The sequence below is a fragment of the Culex pipiens genome, chromosome 3 (genome assembly GCF_016801865.2).
Source record: "Culex pipiens pallens isolate TS chromosome 3, TS_CPP_V2, whole genome shotgun sequence".
In the NCBI taxonomy this organism is placed as follows: Eukaryota; Metazoa; Arthropoda; class Insecta; order Diptera; family Culicidae; genus Culex; species Culex pipiens.
Genome location: NC_068939.1, coordinates 17439423 through 17467053, shown reverse-complemented (window position 1 = coordinate 17467053; position 27631 = coordinate 17439423). Strand labels below are relative to the sequence as shown.

The 27631-nt window shown below is 38.7% G+C and overlaps 1 protein-coding gene across 2 annotated transcripts; it reads left to right on the top strand.

Annotated features, from left to right (window-relative positions):
- Window positions 1-26: 26 nt before the first annotated feature.
- Window positions 27-26703, top strand: LOC120413440 (insulin-like growth factor-binding protein complex acid labile subunit). Of its 2 annotated transcripts, XR_005604945.2 has the most exons (5): window positions 28-1182; window positions 23863-24880; window positions 24940-25138; window positions 25206-26004; window positions 26035-26703. XR_005604945.2 is itself a non-coding variant. In XM_039574257.2 (4 exons), exons 1-4 carry the CDS (start codon window positions 878-880, stop codon window positions 25874-25876), a joined length of 2193 nt encoding a protein of 730 aa, XP_039430191.1. In that variant the 5' UTR covers window positions 27-877; the 3' UTR covers window positions 25877-26703. The 2 variants fall into 2 exon arrangements, 1 of the variants encoding a protein (XP_039430191.1); XM_039574257.2 differs by having other exon boundaries at window positions 27-1182; window positions 25206-26703.
- Window positions 26704-27631: the final 928 nt, after the last annotated feature.

The following is a 27631-nucleotide window of genomic DNA, read 5'->3' as shown; positions in this document are numbered from 1 at the left end:
GCTGCGATGCAGACATCGGCCTCTGGAAGCTAAAAAGCCACAAGGAAGATACTTTGACTCGGAGTGTGACCGTTGACGCCGGAACGTTCGCGGGGTTTAGTCAGATAGGGAAGCCAGTTGTGTGGTGATAATAGAAGGGACCTCCTCCTTCAACAAGTGTGACTGGGTTCAACAGAAGAAGAGGAAGAAGAAGAAAAAGAAGAAGTGTTTGTGATTTTCTTTTTTGATAATTGCTGCTGGCTAATGCTCAGTGCAGCTGATAGTGTGACGAAGGAGCGTTAGGAAGAGAAGAACTGTGAACACACAGAGCCACCGTTGTGGCGATAGTTGATAAGGATTGCTGTAACGAGTCTCGGCGACACTTCTTAGTGGGGGAAAATTTAACGGAAAATCTCGACATTTGGGAAGGATCACTAGCCCCGTGTTCTCCTGAGGGTACTAGAGGTACTTATCAGTAGCAGAAGCAGCAGGTTCTCTCTCTGTTCCTGATAGACCTGATGACCATGTGTATGTGTCCATAACACGCCGTCCTGTGAGTGTTTATTTTTGGCGCCAGCTGACCGCCACTGATAGACGAATTCGAGCATCGCCGAGGGATTGACCTTAGCCTACTAACCATCGACGAGGACAAGGATTCCGAATCGCACGCTCGCGGTGTACCCCACCCCCTGAGCCATGGGATCATCCCTCCGTGCTTTGTAGCGGTTGTTTCGTTGAGATTAGACTGCCGAGGAAGTGACACTACAAGAAAGGAAAAAGAAGCAAGAATTCGTGTTAAACAGAGTGAATAAAACCCAGCAAATCAACTTATCAACTCAAAGTCCGATTGTGTGTTGGGAGTGTTTTGTGTTACGTAGGCCATTGCGGGTAGGAAGAAATGGCCACCCTACTGTACACGATCATCGGCATGACGGCCAGTGCGTCGCTCAACTGTGCCGTCCGGCGGGAGATCTCGCCGTGTACCTGTTCGCCGCACGGCTTCTTCGCCAACACGATCGAAGTCAAGTGCGAACAGATGGAGTCCTTCCACCAGGTGGTGGACGCACTGCAGGACCGCTTCACTCCGGACTACAACATTTGGCTGACGATTTCGCACTCGCAGCTGCTGGACCTGGCCTCGCAATCCTTCTACGAGATGAACATGAACATTAAGACGCTCAAGATGAACTATGATAATTTGAGGTGAGCCTAACTGGGAATCGGTATAAGTTTTATTAAATTATCTTTAAAAATTGTAAAAAAAAAGTATATAAGTTTACTACATATTTTCAATTATGAAAAATTACAAAATCAGATAATCGAGCTGAGATAAAAAAATGATTGTACCACCGACCAACAAAATTTCTTCGCAGGCTTAACTCGAGGCCCAAGAAGACTCGAGGGGAACCATAAACTTTAGGTTCTCCAAAACCCGTTCTAAAAATTAAGGGGACAAGTTTTACCAAAAACTTCAAAATTTCAATGTAATTTAGAGTGCAATCAGCTGAAAACAATTTTAAGTACAGTCCCCTGCGTGTATACGCATTTTTTTTAAATTTAATTCAAAAATATTTTGCGTTTTTGTGAATTTTCGTTGTACAGTGAAAAGTTTTTTTTCCGTAAAAACAAATATTTTCTTTAACACTTAGAAAATTTGAAAGTGATTAATTGCAAACAAACTGTAGGATAAAGTGGGTCAAGACGACCTTTTGGAGCAAGAGAAACAATCGCTCGTACTATCTTAAACGTCACGGGACACTAGATTGAATGGTGTTTGTTCAAATCCTTTGTTTTCTTATAATATTTGGAAAGCACAAAATAAGGCTAAGGGTTCGTTTTCAGGCTCACTTTATCAAAATGCAATTTTTCCTAGAACAGTTTACACCTATAATATAAAGTACCGTAAAACCGTAAAAAGTACAATTAAAATACGTAAGGAATTGTTTAGAATCATACTGACCGTGGTAGAGAAGTGTTCAAAATACCCCAAAAAGAACTTTTCATAAAATTTTGAAATGTTTTAAAAGATAGTTAACTATAGTTAAGAAATGTCATTATTTTAAACTTCTTAAAGTGTCATGATTTTCTCATAGAACATGATTTTGAATCGGAAAACGGAATGCATTTTCGGATTATTTGGACAATTTTCCACTAGGAGAAGGTTGAATAAGTTTGTTAATAATAAATAATATGTATTTTTGAAACACAATTAAAAAAATTCTAAAAATTTATAGTGAAATTGCCTATAAAATTGCCTATAACCCCGGAATTGAAACTAAGAATTTTAAACGTAAATATTTTTCTAAACACTATTGAAGAAACTTTTATTCCAAAATAGTGCATGGACTTTGTGTGACCTACCCCAGTACATGTTTAAAAAATAATAATCTTGAGAAAAACCTTACCTGTTGGAAAATATTCCTAAAACAAATTGAAATCCTATCAAAGTCACTCCGGTTTACGGTATGTTTAAGGCTACCAACTCTTGCTGAGCAAAAATCCGTACACTTTGCCGATATGTCACCATGGTACAGTAGTTGTTCGGTAACTGGGCTGAGAACGTAGCCCAGTCACCGAATGCTGCTCGTTAACTGGGCTGAACAAAAAATAACGAGGGGACCACCAATGCATAATATTTTACAGATGAAATATATAATAAAAGTTACTCAAATTTATTTACAATGCTTACTTTTCATATTTCTTTAATTGTATCTTGAAATTAAACAAATGTTTGAAAAAAAAAATTTCTATATTGAATATGATTTTTGCGTCCTTTAACCCCTCGGTCATTTTGGTTTGTTGACGTTTGTCTGCGTCGAGCGCCCAGGTATCGAACAACTACTATATAACAAAAACTGCTTTTACGAATGATATCGTTCTCAGTGTTTTCACGAACACATTTCTAGAGTTTTTTTTTATTGAAAAGGTCCTATAATATGTGAAACACAACAGTTTATAGGACCTTTAAAAAAAACTCTAGATTTGTTAGTTCAAATGTTCAAAGGTTTTCACAAGTTTTAGAAAGCCTTTGGATCCTTTAACAAAAGCTTTGGCCAAATCAAAAAAGCAATTCAATGTTCAAAATTTGTAAAAATTCCATACAAATCCGTATTATGCGTGAAATTCCCTACACAAATTCCGGCCTGTTAAAAATCCGCGAAGAGGGTCGAAAATCCGTATGGTAAGTAAAAAATCCGTACAGCTGGTAGCCTTAGGTATGTTTAATTTTTTCATTATTTTTGTTGAGAGCTTTTAAAAAAAACTTGTCCATGTGGAGCAAGTGTAACATATGGATTTTAAATGTGTCCATGCAAAATTATGAAATAATATAATAATATTATGATTTTTTTTTTCGAGAAATCGATCATATTAGTAAAATGTTTCTATTTCATTTAAAAATTAAAGAAACGTTTCAAATACATTATGATTTGATATGTCTAAGTGATAACAGTTGAATTTTGCTGTTTTACGCATTTTGCCTCTTGCCTCAACAGGTTGTTCGTCTTGCCTCACTAGTTTAGTAAAACGTATTAATTTGAAAATCGATTTTTTATGGTCCAAAACAGTATTTTTTAAGTAACTTGTTCTATCAAAGTATGACAATTATCAAAACATCCGACAGATTTTTTACGTTTTCAATGGGTTTTAACGAGCATTTCTTTAGCTTGTTACACTTGCACTTGGCAAGTTTGCCCCTATTTGAGGTTATCAAAATTAAAAGCATAATTTGTTGGTTCATTTTGTCAGCGAACCATCTATTGAATTATGAATTTTAGTGAATAAGAGATCATTTATTATTTTTTTTATGTTAAATAAAAAACGCGCCACAAAGCAAGCACACAGAAAAAAATCAATTCTTGCAATCGTGAATTAAGTTCACGAATGTGAGAGCCACGGAGGAATTTATTCATGAGTATGGTGCATTTGCACTATAAACGTGTATATATTCCTTCGTGGTTCTCGCATTCGCGAGTGTAATTCACGATTTTGAGAATTGAGTTTTTTTCCGTGCATAGAGCGTCCAATTTCCCGGAGTAACCAATTTCCCGGGAAACGGGAAATTTTTAACCGATTTCCCGGGAAATCCCGGGAATTCCCGGGAAATTTTAAAATTATTTAAAATTGCTCTAATCTTAGTTCTGAATCTTATTTTGCATCAAAATTGAATAGGACAGCGACTTTAATTGTTAAAATAATTTTTAAAATCAACTAATAGCTTGACTGCATGTAAAAATTCATACAACTACAAGAAAATGTACATTTTCTAATTTTTTAAGCTCAAATCGTACAATAAATCAAAAAATGATCTCTTGTATTTTTGTTGAAAAATATTGTTTCATCAAAGTGTTTGGACAGTAAGTAAAATGAATCCATTCTCCGCAATCTTAAATTTCTTTAGACTTGCCTCTGTGACCAGTTTGAGAAAGAATGGTTTGACACATTGAGTTGAAACGAATAAAATCATTCAGACATTATTTTTTTCATAACAAATAACTCCTCTAAAGCAAGTTATACTGATGTGTAACCAGTGTGTTTGTAGTGTTAAATATCGGTGTGAATCGTCGCGTTTTGTATAGTTTTTTGTGTAAATATTGCCAAGAAGACGTTGTGTTTGTCGACGGGGAACGAGGAAGTCTCTCAACAAGGCAGCAACCCGTAGCTGCACGTCCCACACCGTGCGTTGATGCCGCTAGTCACCACCAGATGTCGCCGCTAAAGAACATCGCATGGGCGGCCATTGGGGGTGGTGAATGTTCGAAGGATGCAATGACGGGTGATATGAGTTGGCACGTGAAGGTTAAAGGGGGCTTCTGGGAACCACCATCGCGATTGCTGGATCAGAAAGTCCGGTGATCAAGTGGCGAACGGTTGTCCGTAGAGGCAACCAAGTGAGTACCAACCCGCAATACCAGCGTTGGTAGAGTGTCCGTTGGACGGATCAGTGGAACCTGATACCATCAGGACAGCGCCCGGAACTCGCTACGTTCCGAGGAGAGACGAGAGCAGGAGCTACTCGTGTGTTTTGGACATCCAGGTAGGAATGTGCCATCCCAGAAGCATCCCAATACGAGCCCAGATCCCCAGCATTAGCAATCTAACCGCCATTTTGTCCCGCGTAGGACCCCTTTGTGTTTCACGGTTCACTTTGTGAACACTTGTGGTTTTCACCCTGGCCGTGCTATTTCCGGACCGGTGAACCACCCTACGAACCGTCAGCGTCCCCGTTTGACACTGTTCGTGCGCCTGGCCGTGACCGTCAACTCCGCGACCCGAAACCCGGACTGTACCGACGGAGTCCTTGGACACCGTCGAAGCCTGTTGCCCGTTACCAAGCACAGGAAGGGCGCGGACGGCAGGCAAGGGTCCTCGAAGGCTGCAGCCGAAGCGTCGGAGGGTCCATCCGACTGACAAAGAGGCCACCCCCATTGGCGAACTGCAGGAGGAGCGTCTACGTCAGCAGAAAGGAGCAGCGACGACGGCAGAGCGGCGATACGGGGCCCCGAACGAGTCAACGGTGCACCGGAAGTGTAAAGGAAGAAAGAAGAAGGACGAGTGAGGTAGGAGATAGTATGTAAGGACGTGGGACGGGAAACGAGTGCTAGAGGAGAGGAAGGGATCCCTGAATAAACCTGTCGACTGAAACCGGAAATAAACTGTAGTTTCCCTTAGGCAACACAGTGTTTTCTTGGCTTAGGAAATCTCGAGCGTCATGCCGATTCTGAGTGTAATTGTAGAGTCCCATCCGTGTTTAGCTCTACCCTACTGGAAGCACAGCTCAGCAACCTCAGTTGTTATAGATGTCAGCTCTTGAACAAAATGGTTAAACTTTTATGTTTTTCCTTAAAAATCTAACTTCTTGTGTTTGTTTTACTTCAAACAACTCAATGTTTTCAAATATTTGGAGCAAGTTTTTAAAGCATGTTTGAACTCTTCGGGCACCTCTTAAACAATACAAAGTTGTTTTTCAATGATTTTTGAATGGTTTTCTGGTTTATAATTGACTTCTGTTAAACGTATTTTTATAGAACGAAAACATGATTTAAATTATACGTTAAACTGTCATCATCCCACTACCACTCTTCGATTTTTTTCAGGTTACACCTTCTAACACCTATTGTTGCACCAGTGCTATATAATTCTTTTACTTTAGATAGAAATTTTTTGAAAGAATTGAAATAATTCTTCTTGCAAAAACCTATTTGAAATTTTTAATGATACAAATTCCATTTTTATCTAATTTAATCATGGTAAACAAAAACGTAAACTATTCGTATTGTTTATTTTCATTAAGCTTGGTCTATTTCCAGTTGCTTTAGAAACCAATATTATCAGAAATAAATCATGATATTAAATTGAGTTTCTCCATTTTTCTAGAGAATTTAAAATAATGGATCCATAAATATTAAGAAATTGTATACTTCCGCTTGAATTTCGGGAATTCCCGGGAAAATTTTAAATTTCCCGGGAAACGGGAAATATTTTTTAACGGGAAATCCCGGGAATTCCCGGGAATTTTTTTCCCGGGACGGGAAATTGGACGCTCTACCGTGCATGCATAATTTTCTAGTCAACGTCTGTCAATGGTGACAAAAAAGTGCCCTCAAAAAAACAACACCGTTTGATTCTTTTTACAAAATAAAGTCTATTTGTCAAATAGGCAGTTAAATAAGTATACATAAGGAAACAGAAAAATATCTTCCCCAACAACCTAAGGGACCATCCACAAACCACGTGGACACTTTTTTGTAAATCCCACACCCCCCCCCCCCTTTCGTGGACAATTGTCCATACAAAAAAAAACTTTTTTGTATGGAGCGTGGACAATCGCCATACCCCCCCCCCCCCTAAAGTGTCCACGTGGTTTATGGATGGTCCCTAAAAATTTTCTTGTTTTTTCTTGCCACTTCAGTTTTAAACACTTTATCTTGAATCAAATTTAATTTATTTTGCGAAACTTTTTCAATAGAGTTATCTAAGCACGAGCTCACGCACCCCATTTGTTTTGCTGGCGGGTACAAAATTTAACCTCAATCTTTTTCGTGTACGTACACGCAATACATGCGCACGTAGATAACTCTATAAAGTTGTGTTGAGACGAATTTAGAAATTAGCTTTTTTCAACTGAATCACTTAATCAACTGGTTTCAATTCAAAATCTATTCTTTGAGAAAATTACAAAATCAAGGCAATTTATAATTAATTACAAATCTTTTATCAATCAAATCAAATAAAAAAAACAGTAATGACGATAAATAGGAACACCTGACAACAACAATAAATTTGGTCTGTTATAAAAAAAAGAAATATGATAGATTTATTTGCTCCAATCATCCACAACACTCATATCAGTACTGAAATGCCGACGGCGGCATAAAAGTTTTTGCAAATATATAAAAAAACACAAACAAACCTCGTAGTACCCTCAAAGTAAAACAAACGACTTGTGCGCGTACTACAAATTGATTAACGTTTTTCGCTGCTTCCGTCGGGGCATCTGTATTTCCAGCACACACGTAAGCTCACACAAACACACTGGTCCTTGCGGGCACCATCGGCAGGATTGGTGGCGCCCCCAGAGCTTGGCCGCGGTCACTTGTAGCGCCACCGCCGAGCGCCATAATATTTTATAAATAAACGTCAAAATTTAATTAATTGCCAATTCGACGCTTATCAGCCACCGGGCAGCCATGCATGAAGCAGCACACACCGCACCGAGCGCCGCCACCACTTCAAACAAAATAAAAAATAAAAAAACGACAGATTTTCATCCCCTCGTGGCCGCGCCGCCACCTGCCCTGTAACTGATCCTTTCGGACGTTGTGGGTTGGGGTCGGTTGTAAAAAGTGCTCGCTTCGTTGTCTTGAAATGATGAAAGTCCCCTAGTAACCGCTTTACCGCGCTCTAATATAAAGTAGGATGATCGACTTTTGACTTCCTTTTTATGGCAAAATTTTAAAATCTTTTTTTTGGGAAAATTTTCGATTAGCCAAGTACAAAGTTTTCTTCCCACGGCGTTAGTCGTGGGGGTATACAAAATAAAATAAAAGCATAATATTCAACAAATACCAAAATTATTTGCAAATTTTCAATAAATTCATGAGAATATTTTTTCTATAAAATGGACGTATTTATCAGATCTGTGACTTCATATATCAAAATTAACAAAATGCTTTCAAAAAGATTGAGATCACGTGTAAAATTGAGTAAAATTAGACGCCCAATTTGATGGCGTAATGAGAATTCTGATAAAACGTATTTTTCATTGAAAAAACACTAAAAAAGTTTTTAAAACTCTCTCATTTTCTGTTACTCGACTGTAAAAAATTTTGGAACATGTCATTTTATGGGAAATTTGATGTACTTTTCGAATCTAAATTGACCCAGAAGGGTCATTTTTTCATTTAGAACAAAATCTTTCATTAAAATTTCGCATTTTTTCTAACTCTGCAGGGTTGTTTTTTAGAGTGTAACAATGTTCTACAAAGTTGTAGAGCAGACAATTACAAAAAAAATGATACCTAGACATGAGGGGTTTGCTTATAAACATCACGAGTTATCGCGATTTTACGAAAAAAAATTTTTTTTAAAAGTAACTTTTTGCGTTTCTCTTTGTTTCGTCGTCTGTGTCTGTCGCGGGTGAGCATGAACGGCCATGATCAACGACGACCAACTTTAAAATCCCGATAACTCGTGATTTTTATAAGCAAACCCCTTATGTCTATATATCAAATTTTTTGTAAATGTCTGCTCTACAACTTTGTAGAACATTGTTACACTCTAAAAAATAACCCTGCAAAGTTAGAAAAAACACGAAATTTTAAAATGAAAAATTTTGCTCTAAATGAAAAAATGACCCTTCTGGGTCAATGTAGATTCGAAAAGTACATTAAATTTCCCATAAAATGACATGTTCCAAAAAATTTTACAGTCAAGTTACGGAAAATGGGAGAATTTTTAAAACTTTTTTAGTGTTTTTTTCGATGAAAAATACGTTTTTTCGGAATTCTGAGTACGCAATCAAATCGGGCGTCTAATTTTACATTAAAGTCCCTTTGACACCAATTTTCTATCTCATCACCGTTTCAGGCTGCAAGTTATTGAAAACCCCTCTTTTTTCGCATGTTCAAAAATTGAAGGAGTCGTACCGCCCCTCCGTCACGAGATATCAAAAAACGGACCTCGGATTTGTGATCAGGGACAAAAGTTACCCCTTAGGACAAAGTTTCACGCAAATCGAAGAGGGGTCGGGGCAACTGCTGTGTGAGTTGGCGGAGAATTACCCATAGTAATTGTTTTAATCGATTGCACTTAAATACCTTGATAACATTAACTTTTTTATAGCATTCCAGTTTCATAAGTCGTTGCCATTGTTTTTAGTGTAATTTCCTAAACACAACATTTTTTAAGAATAAGGCATGATGACATTTATTGAAACCAAATTTGGATTAAAATCTTCTCTACAAAAAAACTTTTTTTCATTTTTATTCAAATATTGTAACAAATTCAAATTCCTGTAAATAAAAATTGTTGAAATTTCAGGAAAAAATATATTTATGCTCTCTGATTTCTTGACTTATTCTGAGGCATTTTAAAAATATTTGCAGCAATCTTTATGTTCAGTATTATTAACAAAGCTTTCAATTTTTATAAACAAAACTTTATTACAATAAAAGTTGTTCTAAACAAAATGCATAATATTTTTGCTTACTCATTTATTAAAACATAAATTTTATTCAAGTTCCTTGAAAAAAAAAACTTCAATTTAAATTAAACGCGGCAAAAACTGTAAGTTATTTAAATTTAGTGTCTTTCTGTAAATTTTCAGGACACAATCCAAATTTTGTTTTTTCATATGTTTCACATTTTGACGGAATTGATAATTTAATGAAATGAGATGAAATTTTTAATGATTCTGAAAATATTAATATACAGCAATTCCATTTGAAAAGAGCAGTAACCAAAAAAAAAGATCTCCTCTCCGGCTCAACATTTTTCTGGGGGTTCCTTAGCCGAAATAATTAGACCCGTATTTTTTTTTGCCAATAGGGTGTGACCTACACCATAGGGTGTGACCTACACCATGGTGGCGAAAAAGGCATGGTCTTTTTTTCAACCACATTTTTCAAAAAATCATTACTTTGCGCCATTTCAACCGATGTTTGCTGTTTAGGACGCAAATGAATGGTGTTTAAATGACCTTTCAATAGTTTGTAGACCGAAAAATCTAGCCAAACATTTGAAAAGGTCGAATGAAATTTCAAAAATTCCGTTTTGACGATGTCTGGACCAAAAAACATCCAAAAATTAGTTTATTGGTTTTTGAAAAAATGACGAAAATTGCCACTTTTAGGACCACCCTAGCACGGTGTAGGTCACTAGAGTGTAACAAAAATGACTTTTTGGCGGGCATTCAAGGGTTTGTTCCGGTGGGCATACTAAGCCCAAATCCAAAATATGAGCTTGATTGGACGTAACAGGAGCTGGCGTTCCGCCCTTCAATTTTAAATGGGATTTAACCCGTAAAAAAAGATTTTTTCAAAAATGTCACTTTTTGAGGCATTTTGGCCACCAATGCGTTTACCAAAAACATCACTGGCGTGTAGGCCAGATCCTTGCGCATCTTTTGGTATATATAACATTGACATTTGGAGCACCCTGGAGCTCGGTACAGGCCTTCAAAGTTTGGCATTTTTTCGAAAAATCGGTCCCGGCAAAAAAGATATGCGTCGCGCCTCGCGACGCCCTAGACGCCATTTGATTTTGCCGGGACCGATTTTTCGAAAAAATGCCAAACTTTGAAGGCCTGTACCGAGCTCCAGGGTGCTCCAAATGTCAATGTTATATATACCAAAAGATGCGCAAGGATCTGGCCTACACGCCAGTGATGTTTTTGGTAAACGCATTGGTGGCCAAAATGCCTCAAAAAGTGACATTTTTGAAAAAATCTTTTTTTACGGGTTAAATCCCATTTAAAATTGAAGGGCGGAGCGCCAGCTCCTGTTACGTCCAATCAAGCTCATATTTTGGATTTGGGCTTAGTATGCCCACCGGAACAAACCCTTGAATGCCCGCCAAAAAGTCATTTTTGTTACATCCTAGTAGGTCACACTACTGGCAAAAAAAAATACGGGTCTATTTATTTCGGCCAGAAAATCTTGAGCCCGATTGGAGAATGATTCCAATTATTATGGAACAAAACATTTAATAAAAAAATAAGAAAGCAAAATCTTAATAAATTATTAACATTTTATGCTAAAAGCATAGAAATGAAATAAGCTTTCCCAATGAAATTTTTGAAATATAATGAAAAAATGTTATCTTATTTTTTTAATCATCACCAGGGTGACAATAAAAAATCGATATCAGAAATATCCCCTGATTCAATTCAATAGACAAAAATAAGCAACTGTAAAAATTGTGAACGAAATCGGTTTAGGGTTAAGAATCGCTTTTTAGTGTTGAAGTTGATTTAAAAAAATCCATTCATACAACATCCTCTTTTCGAAATCGTTAATAACTCGTCATGGTTAACTCGGATCGTTTTGCGGTCTTCGACAAAGTGGTTTGTCATAAAATTTTACATAGGAATCTCACAGTTGACAATGATCCGATACATTTAACGCCACCTTTTGGCAGAATTTCGAAATATTTGCTTTTCCCAAGGCTTTTCCCCAATTTTTTTTATTAGTTTTCGCATACAAACTTCAACGATAAAAAGCGATCCTTAACCCTTAACCGATTTGGCTAAAAATTGGCACAGTCGCGGGCCGGACGAAATGGCTTCATGGGCCGGAGGTTGAAAAAATACATAAAAATTGCGGTGTTTGGGAATGTTATTCTATGAGAAAAAAATGTATTAAAAATAGCTTTGTTTTGTAAAAAGTATGCTTTAAAACATTAAAACATTTGGAATGATTATGTCCCAAAACAAGGCTCCCACTCCTGCCATAACGGTTGATTTATTTTTTTCCGTTCGCTCCTGACGATCGATGGGCGGTAAAAAAAAACCGTCGGAAATAAACAAACCGTAAAAGGAATGTTTATTCAGCTGAAAACCCGGCGATAAAGGATGGTACGTACACGTTGGTGTGAGCGAGCGTAGATTATGAAAATAATAAACAACACCGTGTACCGACCATTACGACACGTATTGGGATCAACCGGAGTTGAAAGTGAGCCTCTTCTTTCCACGTAACACATTGCGCATGAATCACACGAGTGTAAATTTTCAATGGAAAGGGGGTTTTCCAGAAAATTTGTTTGAACTAATTACGGAAAATCCTAACGCTGCTTCGTTTCGTTTCCCATCAGACGCGTTCAACCCTCGACAGTCCGCATGGCGACCATGCGTCTCCACTAAACGTACTTCTCTCATAGATGCACGTTTTAAAACCCCAACACTTCCCAGTTGAACTTTTCCACTCCGGATGCTGCGCATTTCTTTGCCTTTCTCTCTCTCTCTCTGCCCTCCTCCAGCTGGATAGTCACTGTTGATATGACGCCGTAATTACAATTTCTGATTATTGCCATTCCATGTTTTATCGCGTGCACTTTCTCGCAGCATCTTTGTCACGCAAAAGGGCTCGCGCACCATGCATTCTTCTTCTAATGCTTTCTGCTGCGGTTTAATGCTTGTTGCGGTAGGGTAAAGGGTTCTGATTTGGGATAAATTCCTTCAGCACTTAATTTATTTAACTTAATTTGATTTAATTTTAATAATATTTCAACATTTTCTCTTTACAATTTTTTCAAAAATTTCAGCGATATACTACGTTACGGGTAGTATATCAGTGCAGCGAAATAAATGGGTTTAGGGCACGAGCCACAATTTGTATGTGTGGCTAATTTGTTGCCGGGTGTGGGTGGATTTCAATTTGATCCTTCCTGATGATTTAACACGTTTAGCTGATGTAGTTGTTGTACTAGTCGCTTTTTAAGACGGGGACAGGCTAATTTTGTTTGTAGAGCCGCTTCTCGAGTGCATCCAAAGCGCAGAAGAAATTACGTCAACGTAATTGTCATAGCTACCAGTCACCAACAGTTAGATTCAATTGGATGGAATTGTGATGGGAAATGGTTTGACGTCATCTTATCATTGGAATTTCGAGTAAATTTGTTTTGGCGGCTCACAAAAAATCCATACCAAGCCCATATCCAAGCCATACAAAAAATATTCAAATACCATGCACCTCCATCAGACGGTTTCTTTTCCAATCAATTTTAATCAATCCAGAGGCAAGACACGTCTCTCAAACTACTTTCTCCTAAATCTAATAAAATGTGTCCCATTTGCTATAAATATCGACCAGTTTGGAGGCCAACCCTCCTCGCGCCAAGCAAATGCACCGCGGCTGCCAATGAGGAGGTTGCACTCATTAATCACGTGAAAAGCAATAACAACATATTGCACATTTGTACTGATTCACACCAGCGGAGAGGAGGAGGAGTTCGCCGGAGATTCTCTCCGGGGCGGTGAATTGTCGTCACGATCGAGACGAGACGCCGTTCGGGTGTAAACATTGGAGCCCAGTGACGAAGCCGCCGCCGACGACGACGATTATCAGCCCGTTATCAGTCATTCATGTTTGCTCTGGGATGCTGCTCCTCTCTGCTGCTCTCTGGTCAGCTCTGGACTCGTATCAGTCAGGGAGGTACGGCCGTTTTAGCGCAATAACCCATTACGACTGTAATTTCTTACTCGTTCAGTGTCAAGTTGGTACCAGCCATTGAGAGAGAAAGAGAAAAGAAAATCCCATCAATTGCAATAACCGTAATCATAACTTTGTTTACAATTTTATGAATGAAACCTGCTTCTGCAGTTGTACCGGTTTTGCATGAAGCCTGTTATAAAATATTATATTATAAAAATCGTGCCATAATTTAAAAAATACAATTTTAAAAACGTTACTCAATCCACCTTTAGGTGGTTGGTGCCTTCCCCTCATTTATAGTGATTTCAATCCCCCTAAAGTGTCCACATGTTTATGGATCTCCCCTGACGTTCGCAGCACCTAAGAAGTCCTAATAAAAATAAGTAATGAGTAAAAAAACAGATTACCTACAGACTTTTTGTCAAGATTATACAGACACGGCCTTTGAGGAAAATGGCATCCCTCTACACGGCTTTTTCGTGGCGATCAGACCCGACCAGTTGAGGTTATGTGAATTCAGACCATTTTTTAAACTGCTTGATAATTTAAGATAGGTAAGTCAGATCTTGAAAATTCTTACTCCACCTAAAAGGTCTTCTCATATGCTTTCTAAAACTATATAACATGTGAGGGTTTCATGAAAAAACCACCCTTTTTACCATAATTTTAATTTAATATGAAACAGTTTTTTTAACATAACTTTTTAAATACATGATAAAACTGCATGAATTTAAATAGCAACTTAGGGGACGTTAAGACAGATCGATTAAAACCTTTCCGGCCAAAATCGGTTGAGCCTGTGACGAGATATTCCAGTGACATTGATTTGGTACACATGTCTACATACAGCCAAACACACAGACATTTGCTCAGCTGGTGATTCTGAGTCGATATGTACAAATGAAGGACGGTCTAGGAGGTCTAATTAAAAAGTTCATTTTCCGAGTGATTTTATAGCCTTTCCTCAGTAAGGTGAGGAAGGCAAAAATGACAATAAAATATATTTCTATTGTATTGATAAGAAATTACACCGTTTAGGAACGATTAAACAAAAATCAGAAAAATTATATAATAATTTCTAGTGCGTCCATCCTGGAATTCCCGGGATTTTTCCAAAACCCGGGTATTCCAGAAAATGAAAAAATAAAATAATGTTGGTCTAGAAATTCAAATTTGGTTGTTGAAATGTGAATAAACTTAGTAATCGATAAGAATTTTTACAACATTACAATTCAACATATTTTCTATTAAATTGATTTTTTTGATTGATTTCGATTAAAACAGGAACAGAACAACAAAATCAGTACTCTGATTTCCAATTGCATTGTTCTAAAATCTATTGTACAGTCATCCCACATATTCGAAACATGTGCACCCACAAATTCGGAACACTTTTGTGATAATTTGTCAATAACATGCAAAATGCATTTTTTCTGGCGATCCTAATATTTTTAGGACATTTATTTGGACATTCTCGTGCTATTCCTTAGTTAAAGTAGTACTTTTGAAACAAACACAGAATTTCAAGACTATTTTGTTCAGAGCAGCAAAACACTGCCTCCAAATTGCCTGTTCCATAATTGTGGAATGTTATTGTGCCTCCCACAATTGTGGAACACCTGAATTTAACTGATGTTTTCACAAAAAAAGATATCAGACCATTCAAAAAACATAACTAAGCTTGAGTTTCGTTGGTTTCAGTGTGTGAAGTCATTATTTTATAAAAAAATATGTACTCCTAGAGTAAATCACATGTTTTTTACATCCGTAAGAAAAAAGTGTTCCGAATTTGTAGAATTCAAGGTTTTTTTTCTTTCAAAATTTTATATAAAACTTAAAAATTACAGTCGGTCCATATATCAATCGAAAGATCCCAAGAAAAGCTTTCACATGAAGGTAAAGGCTAATCATTATGTTCAATTATCGATTTGCTATGATTTTTTTAACATTGGCCGATCTGTAAGCTGTTCCGAATATGAGGGATGACTGTACCTATTCAGACTGTAGTCCCGATTTTCCCTAGTTGGCGGTAGTGACATAAATATACAGCAATTCCATTTTAAAAGAGCCTAAACCGAAAAAAGCTTTTTGTGGGGATTCCTTGGCCAAAATAATTAGACCCGTATTTTTTTTGTTTGGCCATTAAGGTGACCTACATCGTGCTAGGGTGGTTCGAAAAATGGCAACTTTCGTATTTTTTTCTCAAAAACCACTTTTTTTCAAAAAATCATATCTCCGCGTCATTTCATCCAATTTTAGCTGTCTTAGACGCAAAAGAAAGGTGATTAGTTTGGCTATTTGATGAAAATAGCAAGAAGTGTCAAAAATCTAGCTCAACCTCGTATGAAAACTTAAAATGGCGTTTTGACCGTGTCTGGACCAAAGAGCCAATGTCTGAAATTATTTTTATCGGATTCCTCGGAAAATTTCACGTTAATTATCAAAAAATTGGCGATGTCGAACCATACGTTTCCGGGATATGATTTAATAAAATAAACTGAGGTTTTCAACGTGCCACGCGCAAAAAACAAGAAAATGCCGAAATCGGCAACAAAATCTGCTTTTCCCCTGAAACTGCAATAACTTCAAAATTTAAGCGATGACCAATACATGTTTGGGTAAAATCACAGAGAACAGATGTATATCATTGAACAAACAGCATTGAAAAACGTGTGTAAAAATTCAAACCAAAATACGTTGAAAAGAGCTAGGGTGTGCACCATCCGCCTAGATAGCGCCACTTCCAAAATCATGATGGCCTACAGTAGCAGAACGTTGGACCATCTAATCACTGCATAAAGCATTCCGTACGAACGACATCAGACCAATGTCTGACTGTCCTTCATCAGAGGGCTGTAATTTTACGCGCCAAAGAAGGTAAACAAAACGAAATCGGACATAACATGTGTAAAGGGACTATTTTAAGTTGTCGCTTGAAAAATAATTTTTGAATGAATTTTCTCTTATGTTTTCGTTAATGTTAATGCATTTTTGCATTATTTTTAGTCAACTGGAATTATACAGAAGTGAATTTTATATTTAAACGAGATTAACATTTATTTTCTTTCGAAGTTATTGAGCCTTTTTAATTGTTAAGTCTAGTATTCTCAGCCGCGACGGTGGCGCCGCCAAGCGTATCCTGTACACTCTAATTTCTTTGATGCAAGATTGTATGCAACGCATTTTTTAGTTTACACGGTTTACACACAAGTTAGAACCAAGATGTACATCTGTTCTCTGTGGTAAAATTGTCGTAATCGAAAGATGCAACTTTTGGTACCAAAACGGTTGACGGAAAATCGGTTGAAATGGAGCGGAGTAATGATTTTTTGAAAAAAGTGGTTTTTGCTAAATATGACGAAAATGACCATTTTCGTGACCACCCTAGTACGGTGTAGGTTTCCCTTATGGCCAAACAAAAAAATGCGGGTCTAATTATTTTAGCCAAGAAACCCCCAGAAAAATTGTGAGCTTTTTTCGGTTTAGGCTCATTTTAAATGGAATTGCTGTATAATTTGTTAAATATGTTGACTGGACTGGTAATTTGTAAAATATGTGGACTGGTAATTGAAATTACAAGCCAAAATTTCAACATTTCAATGAAAAACTGTTGGAAACAGTAAGACTTGATGAAAAAAACTGTGTGACAAAAACTTTTAATAAACATTGTACCAAACTTATCCGAAGGTTTGTACTGGACTTCGGATAACCAAATCAATTTTAATTTTTTACATCAAAATCGAATTATGCGAGCCATTTTATTCTAAATTGAATGATTGATTTTATCACCGCCATCTTGGATTAAAAAATTTACTTTACTTCAGAGTAGTTCAGGGGACATATTTGCCTCAACAAACAAAATTAAGACAATGTAAAACACATTTATCCGGGACCGTGGTTTAGGGGTAAGCGTGGTTGCCTCTCACCCAGTCGGCTTGGGTTCGATCCCAGACGGTCCCGGTGGCATTTTTCGAGACGAGATTTGTCTGACCACGTCCACATCCGTCGGATGGGGAAGTAAATGTTGGCCCCGGTCTAACCTAAAGGGTTAGGTCGATAGCTCAGTCTACACAGAAAAAAAAGTGTAAATTCACACGACACTGAAACCATGCTTCAAATGTAAACATGCTCAATGTAAATTTGAAACTCATTGTAAAACGCTGAATAGCATTTAAAGGGCCTTCACATAAAATGAGATTCGTTGTAATTCACGAATCTCATGTAAATGGAACTTTTGCTTCCAGCAAATCATAAATTTGAAATAATGAAAAAATGTAATTGCATATTTGATGTAAATATTTGTAAATGTAAACTCATTAAGCATTTAAACTTAAGTTGCAACTCTATTTTGAGAATGACAGTTCAATCTGTTGACGACAACAAATCAGTGCAATGTTTATAAGTTTTGCGCGCACAAATTAGAGCTGTTTCGTAAGGTTTAGGTGCTCGATCTTGCGGTAAAAATCTTCACAAACGTCATGGTGGGTGCAGCAAACTTTTGGGAAACAAAGGATTCCAATTGAAGGCCAATTAAAAAGGTTGCGGGTGGCATCTGTTTCATGGTTCGGCAACGAAATGGTTCAAATTCGATAAGATAAGTATTTAAAATTGGATCGCTGGTACAAAAATATGTGAATATAAACTTATTCAGGAAACAAATTATTGATGGTTAGTGGTCAAACTACTTGTAGCTAAATCCTCTGCTTAATGGTGGAGAAAATGATGCCGGAAGTTGGAAGGCAAAGGGCGAGACAAAAGTTGATGCCGGAAGCCGGAAGGTAAAAGGGCAAGCAGAATCTGGAGCGCGTTCAAATCTGATACGGCAGACCAGCTGGATGTTTTATAGGCAAGCTTGGCGTAGATCGCGCAATAGATCAGGTAAGCTTCCTAGGGGTCACCAACTGGGAACTAAGATCAATCTTGATGTTTTGGTCGTATTCCGGTACCACCACTGAAACGGCAACTTGCGAGCAAAAATCTCTGAAATCCGGTACCAAAGGATTTCAGGTAAAATCATCGTACTGTGAAGTATTGACGGACATTTTTCATGGCACTGGCCGGCGTACGGGGCACTTTTACGGGCAGCCTTGGTTCCTCCGGTAAAACCACTCCTCCGGTGGGTTCAAACAGGCATTCTGCTAATCTTTTGCTTGCTTTAGCTGAAAAGTATTCTTTTCCGCCAAATCATGGTATTTTTCACTTTCAATAATCTTAAAAATTTATACTTTCTACGAAAATCCAAACAAAATCTGGTTGAAGCAAAACTTTTTGAAAAAAAAAACTGTTGTCAAAGTTGTCGGGGTGTGCTTACACGACTACCTTGGAAGAGCGATAATTTGATTGTATTACAACTCCGACAAATTGTGTTTTACCCAAAAGTGAGTATTAGAATTTTCATGCCACACTGTTAGTAAAAGTGTAATCGTAACATTTTTTTTTGCTTTTTGGATGTTTTAAAATACCTCTGACTCAACGTGGCTTTAAAATCACCCAAAAATCCAAAATTTAAAATTTGTTTTATAGGACCTTTAAAAAACTCCTGATTTGTTGTGTTCTTTATCCATAGGGGAACAGCGTGTTTGATTTGATTTTTTTTTTGAGCGGGACAAATTGGTTTCCAATAAACGATTTAAATAAATTCATTTGACTCAAATAAACTTTGCAAAGTTTAATGTTATGGCTCATCTTATTCGCTAATCCTTTAAATTTATCTTAAGTTTTTTTTATCAAGATCCAACTAAACTCTGCAAAATGACCATCTCCGTACAAGGTCAGATTTTTTTAGGCTAGGAGTAAAAGCTTAACTTTTTTAGATGACATTAAAACTTTTCCAAAAATTGGCTTGTCTTGTCGAATATTTTTTTGAGAAAAAACCTTTTTGCGGCTGAAAATTCAACAAAATTCAAAAGATTTTTGGATTAACCCAAACATGCTTAAAAATGATTCTGGGGGATGCATTTAAAATTGATTTCAGTTAAACTTAGCCCGGGGTGACATTGATAGAAATTTGATTTGGCCACTAATTTTGATACATCCAATGTAACAGTCACATTTTTGCTATATGTTCGATAATAAACTATCCCTTAATGCTTACATACTCAAAATTTTCAAATATGTTTGGATATTAATTTGACGAGCATTTGAAAAACCTAACAAAGTCACCCCGGGCTATCAAAGTCACCCCAGTTTACGGTACCAGCCTGAAAGTTATTACGCGCAAATGATAGCACTGCAGCCGCGCAACTGTTATTTTTGTTTGATTATTGAACTCAAAAAACTTATTCAAAAACTTTTAAATATAAAATGTCATGACGAGATAAAAAGAAAATCGATTTGACTCTGTTAAAAAATAAACATTTCGCATAGAGTTATCTACGTGCGCATGTATTGTTTGTGCGTACGCGAAAAATGTTGAGGTTAAATTTTGTACCATCCAGCAAAACAAATGGTGCTCTAGCGTGCGTGCGATCGAGCTTAGATAGCTCTATTGGATTCTTTCCTACCCTAACTTGGGTGAATTGAACTCCGACAAAAAAATCATCGATTTCTTTTTGCCGGTCTATAATTCGTATTTTCATTGACTGCCAACGTCATTTTTTGTTTACAAACATTTGGGTGAGCATTATCATGAAGCCGCCTACTGCGATCGTCTCGAATTGTCCGTGTTCGGTGTGAAGTTTTCGTCGCAGCTTTGTCGGAAGCGTCTGGGAAAAAATCGACCAGATAGGAGCGATTCAGGAGGACCATGAAGTCGGCTCCGGTGGCCACTGTTAACTCAACCTTTAACCGTAACCGTGTTTGTGCAGGATCTCGAGGCACATGGAAAACAAGTACATCAAGCAACAGCTCTAGCATGGAATGTGTCTTATGCTGGATTTTTCGGTGAGTTCTGGTTTTGGTGGACCGTTTACGACGAGCGTTTTTTAGTTCTACGATGGCGGCAGCAGCGATATCAGGTGGTGGAAAGCCAGAACGAAGCGCAGTCAGTATCAAGTGTTAACAGTAAAAAGTTACGGTTCGGCGCGTAGTAAATTGTTACGAAATTACTAATCTTACTCCATCTCTTTCTCATCCGTTCTCCAGAACCAGGGTTCCAACAATATGTCAACGCTTGATCAAGGTGAAGACCAGCAACAGAAGCAGCCCAAGCAGGAGCTGCAGCAGTTGCCGTCCAATATTCCCAGTTTGAACGACGTCGGCAACCAGTTGCAAAAGGACATGAGGTCCAGCAGCAGCTGCGGTTCGCAGGCGTGCTGTACAAGAAGGTGATCCAACGGAAAACTTTCTAAATTATCGACGGAGACGATACAACGAGCCGGATATTCCTGGTGCAGGGTGTTGACGCACCGGAACAGCTGAGCGACATCTTACAGTGTTGATTGCCGGCGGTGATGGCAGTGAGCAGCAAATACAACTGTAAATACAGCATATCGAGAGCGCCAACAACGTGACTTCATGTCGGCTGATGACAGCAAACAATGAATTCATAACCTTGTAAGTTTAGAATTTTTGTCTTGAGTTATATTTATTCAAAAGAATAACCTTTTCTATAGTACCGTCATCAAGGGTGACATGGGGTCTGGGGGGTGAGATTGGGTTATACAAAAATGCCCACACCCCAGACCCAATGTCACCCTGATGACGATATTATTGATTTTTAGTGCGACATAATTCTCTGACGCTTTGTTGAATTTGGAGTTCGATGTTGTTTTCAAAATATTTGATTTTTATACTGTGAATGAAGGCTGTTCTTTGATATGTTTTGTTTGTTTACTTTTAAAACAAAAAGCATTTCTTTTGAAGCAGCATTCAAGAATAGCATGAAAACCAGAAATCATGAAATTTACATTGGATTCCAGATTCAACGAAGCAAAAAAAATTTTTGGCTTTGGTAAATTTACGTAGATTTCATCGGAAATTTACAGGTTTTCAAGACTATTTTGTTCCGCATGATTACATCGGAAGGCATTTAAATTTCCAATGAAGTTAATGTAAATTCGCATCATTAATGACGTGCACTTTTGGTACATCATAAATGATGTAAATTTACCCGATTTTTTTTTTCTGTGTAGGTGTAGGGACTCCCTGGGTTCTGCCTTGGTGGAGTCGCTGGTAAGCAGTTGGACTAACAATCCAAAGGTCGTCAGTTCGTATCCCAGGGTGGATGGAAGCTAAGGTGTAAAAAGGGGTTTGCAACTGCCTCGACAATCAAGCCTTCGGAGTCCTAGTTTCGAGTAGGAATCTCGCAATCGAGAACGCCAAGGCAATGATGTAGAGAGAATAATTTGATTGAAAACACATTTTTACAAGGCGTTCGGATTTAATCATGAGTTTAAAAAAAAGGTTCTTTTGAATTGAAGACTTTTGGATAATCGAAGAGCGCAAAGTAGTAGTTGGCACCTTTCATGAAATCTGTGTCAACAAAAAGTTAAACTCTAGAAAAATGCATCAGAATTCCTTCCCGTCAATCACCCAGAACACTTATGCTCCACTGTTGCTGCAGAGGACGTCTTCTTTTAATCGCATTCCAGATTGGCAAAACGGCGGAAAAGCAATTCCAGCCAGCAGCAAAAAAAAACGGCAGCACAAGAATTCAAATTGAATTAAAGAAAATGTTCCGAGAATCAGGGCGCCACCGCGGGAATCCACCCAACCAAACCTCATCGTGCAGCAAAAAAGAAAAAAAGAACGAAACTCTTTGAGAGCAATCTAAAGAGACCGAGATTGCACTCACAACGACGCACGCGGGATAATTAATTTGTAAAACTATGTAATTAAATTAAGTCCAAGTCATGCGCGGAGAAATGGGCGCGCGGCGGAGTGAAATGGACAAATTTCGCAGTCTGTGGGGTGGGGAGTGGGGAACCCGTGGAACCGGGGAGAACGCTGAAAGGAATTTATTATTATTTTATTGGTACGAAGATTAATGGGTCAGCCATCAAGATGGAAAGCAGAATAAGTCATATACTTAGCCGCACATCTCTGATTTGTGCTGGCCAGCAGACACAGTCGCAGAATCCAAGACCAGTAGCAGCACTTGGATGCGTTCGGGTTCGGTCCGATGCTAATGATGATGAAGATAAACGATGTTGTCGGAGGAGGGGGTCGAGTCAGTCGGAGAAAAATGAAAAACAACGAAATCATGCACCAACCAGGCAAACCACATATTTTATAACGATGGGAGGGGGCACAAGCTAAGCGCCACCATTTAGTACAAAGTGGACTGATTTAAAGTCGCGTGGCGCTTCATAAACGATCGCTTGATTTGGTTATGGAAAGAGAGAAGAAATACACAGAAAAAAATAATGTAAATTTGGAAGCTTTAATTTTGGAAGGTTGAATATTACCTCTTTTATGATGTATTTTTACCTCAATTTAGACTGAAAAAGTGACATTACGACAGAAAAGTGGTAAAATTACACATTTCCAGAGGTAAAATTACACCTTTTTTCTGACATAAAAGATGTACCCCTTCCCAGATGTAATATTACCATTATTTTTTTTTCTGTGTAGATTGATCATGTGTCGACTGACGTCAGCTTTTGAACATTGGTCAACATAATTATTAATTACACGAATTCCGCTGGAAACGTGCTGATTTGAGTACAGTCCTGACTCAATCCGGACCCGAAAGGTTCGACTTACTTTCGGCAAATTTTCAATTCATAAGAAGGTATACAATAGACTGACTGCCCCAAAAATTGCAAGCGTTTCTTATTGGGAGTTTCGATTGGTCTTTCCTTTCCTTATAGATTTGGAAGAAAAATCATCTACCTTGAATACATTTGTTACAAGATTCGTGTACAACCATTATGATAATCATTAAAAACCAAACTTCTTGCTGAACAGTAAACACCAAGTCACATTTTTCCATCACGTGGACAGCCCATTTGTACGTTGACCGCGAGCGAAAGCACCGATCCGCTCAATCACGAACCGACCCAATCATGGCGCGGCATCCAACCAGCCAGCAGCAGCAGCAGCAGCACCCACCACTATCGTGTATTTTGTTCCCACCCCATCAACTCTTCAACGGAAAGTCAATGTCTGGCCCAGCTCGGAGTCAGCGCTGCTGCTGCTCATTCGTTATTCGGAATAAATGTTTTCCAATTGACCCCCGCGGGTCACCTCTTGACTTTACCGGCCTGATCTCGATTGATCGTTTGTCGCCTGCAACTAATTGAATTATCTGTAGAAACTAAAGTGTTGTTCTTTGTTCTCTCCGTTTCAGTCAACTACCGGTGGACACGTTCCAGAATTTACCAAGGTTAGAGTACTTTAGTGCGTCGGAGAACCGGCTAGAGGAGATTCCGGCGGACATGTTCCAGCACATGCCGAATGTTGGGACGCTGGATTTTGCTAAAGGGAATCTACGGTTTATCAACGGGAACACGTTCAAGTCATTGCAAAACCTGCGGCACTTGATTGTGGCATCGAATCTACTGCAGCGGATCGATGCCGATACGATGCCTCGAACGTTAATCTCGCTGCACTATGGCCACAACAATCTGACCACGCTGAACGGAACTCTGCGACACCTAGACGAGTTAAAGTTACTGTTTGCCAACGACAACCATCTGACCTCGCTGGACGACGAACTTCCGCTGGCCTCTCCAAACTTGATGACCATCTTCGCCCAAAATAACGCGATCGATCATCTGCCCATCGAGATCAAGTATCTGAAAAATTTGGACTCGCTGTTTCTCCACGGCAACCGGTTGAAGTCTTTCGATGGACTGTTGGCACGATCGTCTCAGCTCACCAAACTGGTCGCGTTTGACAACGAGATTAACCACCTGCGCAGGGACGAATTCATCGAAGCGGAGCGATTGGAGGACCTGCAACTGGCCGAGAACAAACTGACCAACCTGAACGGTTCTCTGCAAAACATGAAGGGATTAATCATTGCCAACTTTAGCTACAATCTGCTGAACGAATTTTCGTTGCAAGAAGTGACCGGTCTGCGGAAGCTACGAATTCTGGACCTGTCGCACAATAAGATCGAAAAGCTAACCGGTCGAATGGAGAACCTCGTGGATTCCGGTTCGATCATCTACGAGTTGCGACTGCAGCATAACTTGCTCAAATCACTAGACGGAACGCTGATGGGATTGAACAACTTGAAAATCTTAAACGTTGCCCACAACATGCTCGAAACGATCACGCCTGACGATCTTATCGGGATGGAAAATCTGGAACATTTGGATCTATCGTTCAACAAGCTGAACACGCTAGAGGAGTTGTCCAAGGTAATTTTGAATTTCAATAGCTCTTGTTAAGCATCCGTTTAAACCAATCACCTTTCCAGACATTCCTGCCATCGCTTCAGTCGGTGAACGCGTCCTACAACCTGCTCACCACGATGGACAAGGACTTCCACGGTCTACCGGTGCTGTGCACGGCCGATCTTTCCAACAACATGATTCGAGTGCTATCGGTTGATCTTGTTTCGCAAACCCGGTGCAGCAACCATGGCGTTCCGAACAAGTTGGAGATTTTCCTCCAAGGTATGTTGATACTTAAGTGAAAAAAAAAACGAACACTATTTGACCTTATTTTCCTTTCATCCCACAGAGAATCCCGTTCTATGTGACGAATCCCTGCCGGAACTGGTCTCCCAAATGGAGTCTTTCCACACACGACTGATCGGAATTGCGCACTGCATCGTGCCCCAGCAGATTCCCATCGATTCACCCATCTTTATGCAGCCGCCGATTCCGCTGTTGAAGCCGCTACTGCAACCGCAAATTCCGATGGTCCCAGCACCGGTAATGATTCAGCAACCCTCGATCGTACAGATCTTAGTACCGGCCCCGATGATGGTTCAACCACCGGCATTTGCCGATGCCGCTGCAGGAATGCTTCAACCAATTCCCTCCGTCCAAGGCATCCAGGATTTGCAGCAACCACCAGTTGCTTCACCACCGCAAATTGCTCATATTCCACAGCAACAGCCGTACGATGAGCTCAAGTACGACGCCCAACCGGAACCGGCGGCCGAGTCTGAAACCTTGGCACCACCCCCGGAGGAGAATGACATCGCAAAGATCATCACACCGACCACCACAACCATGAAAACGATCCTCGAGTTCAAGAACATTATCCACGACACGTACTCGGCGATACCACCGGAAGTACTCCCCATGCCACTGGACAAAGCCCAGGGACTTGCTACCGAACCCGAAGAACCACCGGAAACGCAACAAGATCAAAGCGTGGACGACAATGACGAAGTAGAACATTGAACAGACAGATAGGGCGGATCACACAAGAGTCTCCCCTATGTGATAAGATACACTTTTTTCGAGTTTGATTGCAGAATGCAAACACGTTAAGAAGGAAAATTCCACGCTTTAGACTATTCTGAGAGTAGGTTAAAGCACAATCTTCCACACCGGAAGAGGTGAAGAGCATTGTTTAAAATAAAACGACTGTCCGGTCAGTCCCCGGTTCTAACACCACCCAGTAGACACAAACTATTGATACTAAGAAGAAAAGGACACCGTTAATAGTGATACATGAATCTGTCTGATAACCCCACCCCTGAAAATCAACCAAACTCTCTTCATCTGTTTGAAGCTAGTTGTTTTACTTGTTATCTCTCTAAAATATAAGTGGTTTGAGAATCAATGTTAGACAGACGCAGTCTCGAAATTTCGAACAATTATGGTCCAAGATTTGACCATGGACACACGTGATTAGCGTACATACAAAACAAATGCACAAAACACTGTTTTTTTATATATAATAATATTAGGAAACATTCTTGTTAACAGAAGAATTTAATAGACTAGACTTATCATGCATATATGTGCCATCTTAACTGTTAAGTACCACTTGTCAAACTTGTCCTCTATCACACCTTCACCCAAAAGTAATCCAACATTCTTTCACGTTATTTCCTTAACTTTGTATTTATTCATAACAGTCACATAATGGATATTTTTGTAGATTGATAATGACCAGAAGCACTTTCAATGTACTCTAAAACAAACTTTTACAACAGAAAAATGAAATTCACACCCACGTAGCAAATAAAGTATTTTACAGCACACGATACAGAGGAAACAACCGAAACAGCAGTGAAACAGTGTGTTAGAATGACAAAAAAACTGCAACAACAACAAAATTAATAGTCATTATAAAGCTGAGCCTAAATCACGGCGAATGTCGGAGTGTTACAATGTAAAAAGTACTTCAAATTTGTTCGATAAGCACTACCTTTGCTATGCATGCTTGCGGTCGATGGTCAGCAAACTCTAAATAATAAATGCACGAATATTGTACAATGTAATTGAAAATACTATTCGCAAATAAACTAATACACAAACCACACACAACAAAAAAATGCGTTTTTGTTTTGGTGTCCCACGACTCTGCTTAAACCTGCTCTCTATCGAAAAAGAAAATCATTTTATGAAATTTCAATACTTATTCACTCTCCAAAACCGTTGAGCAGTGTACGCACTTGGTAACAGGGCTGTGGAGTCGGAGTCGGAGCCGGAGTCGGTGGAGTCGGGTCTTTTTGGGAAGCCTGGAGTCGGAGTCGGAGCAGGAGTCGACTAAATGTTATTAGCTGGAGTCGAAGTCGGAGTCGGAGCCAAAAATTTCTGATTACCCGGAGTTGGAGTCGGAGTCGGAGTTATCTTAAATTCAACAAAATTGTTTTATTTTTTTTATTTTTTAGTAGATTTTTTAGCAGATTAATTTACAAAACTTCTTATATTTTTAATTTTTTTCAAGTTGCATGCGCTGCGTTGCCATATCATTAAATGATAACCTGTTAATCAGCTCTTACCCAAGCATTTAGTATCATCATAACTCAAAAAATAAAAATAAATTAATAAAAACAATATTGGTTTTGTAGTCAGAAATGTTCAATTGATTTTCGACTGCATCCTTTTGCCAATATTTATGCACGCTTTAAACTCAAATTTGACCAAATTTAATCTAGTTCATTCTGTAAAAAGTACACACACAGTCATCTTATACCCCGATAG

Coding starts and splice junctions, on each gene's coding strand:
- LOC120413440 (XM_039574257.2), top strand. CDS start 878: ATGGCCACCCTACTGTACACGATCATCGGCATGACGGCCAGTGCGTCG. Junction 1,183..23,862: donor ATGAACTATGATAATTTGAG/GTGAGCCTAACT, acceptor TCTCCGTTTCAG/TCAACTACCGGTGGACACGT. Junction 24,881..24,939: donor CGCTAGAGGAGTTGTCCAAG/GTAATTTTGAAT, acceptor TCACCTTTCCAG/ACATTCCTGCCATCGCTTCA.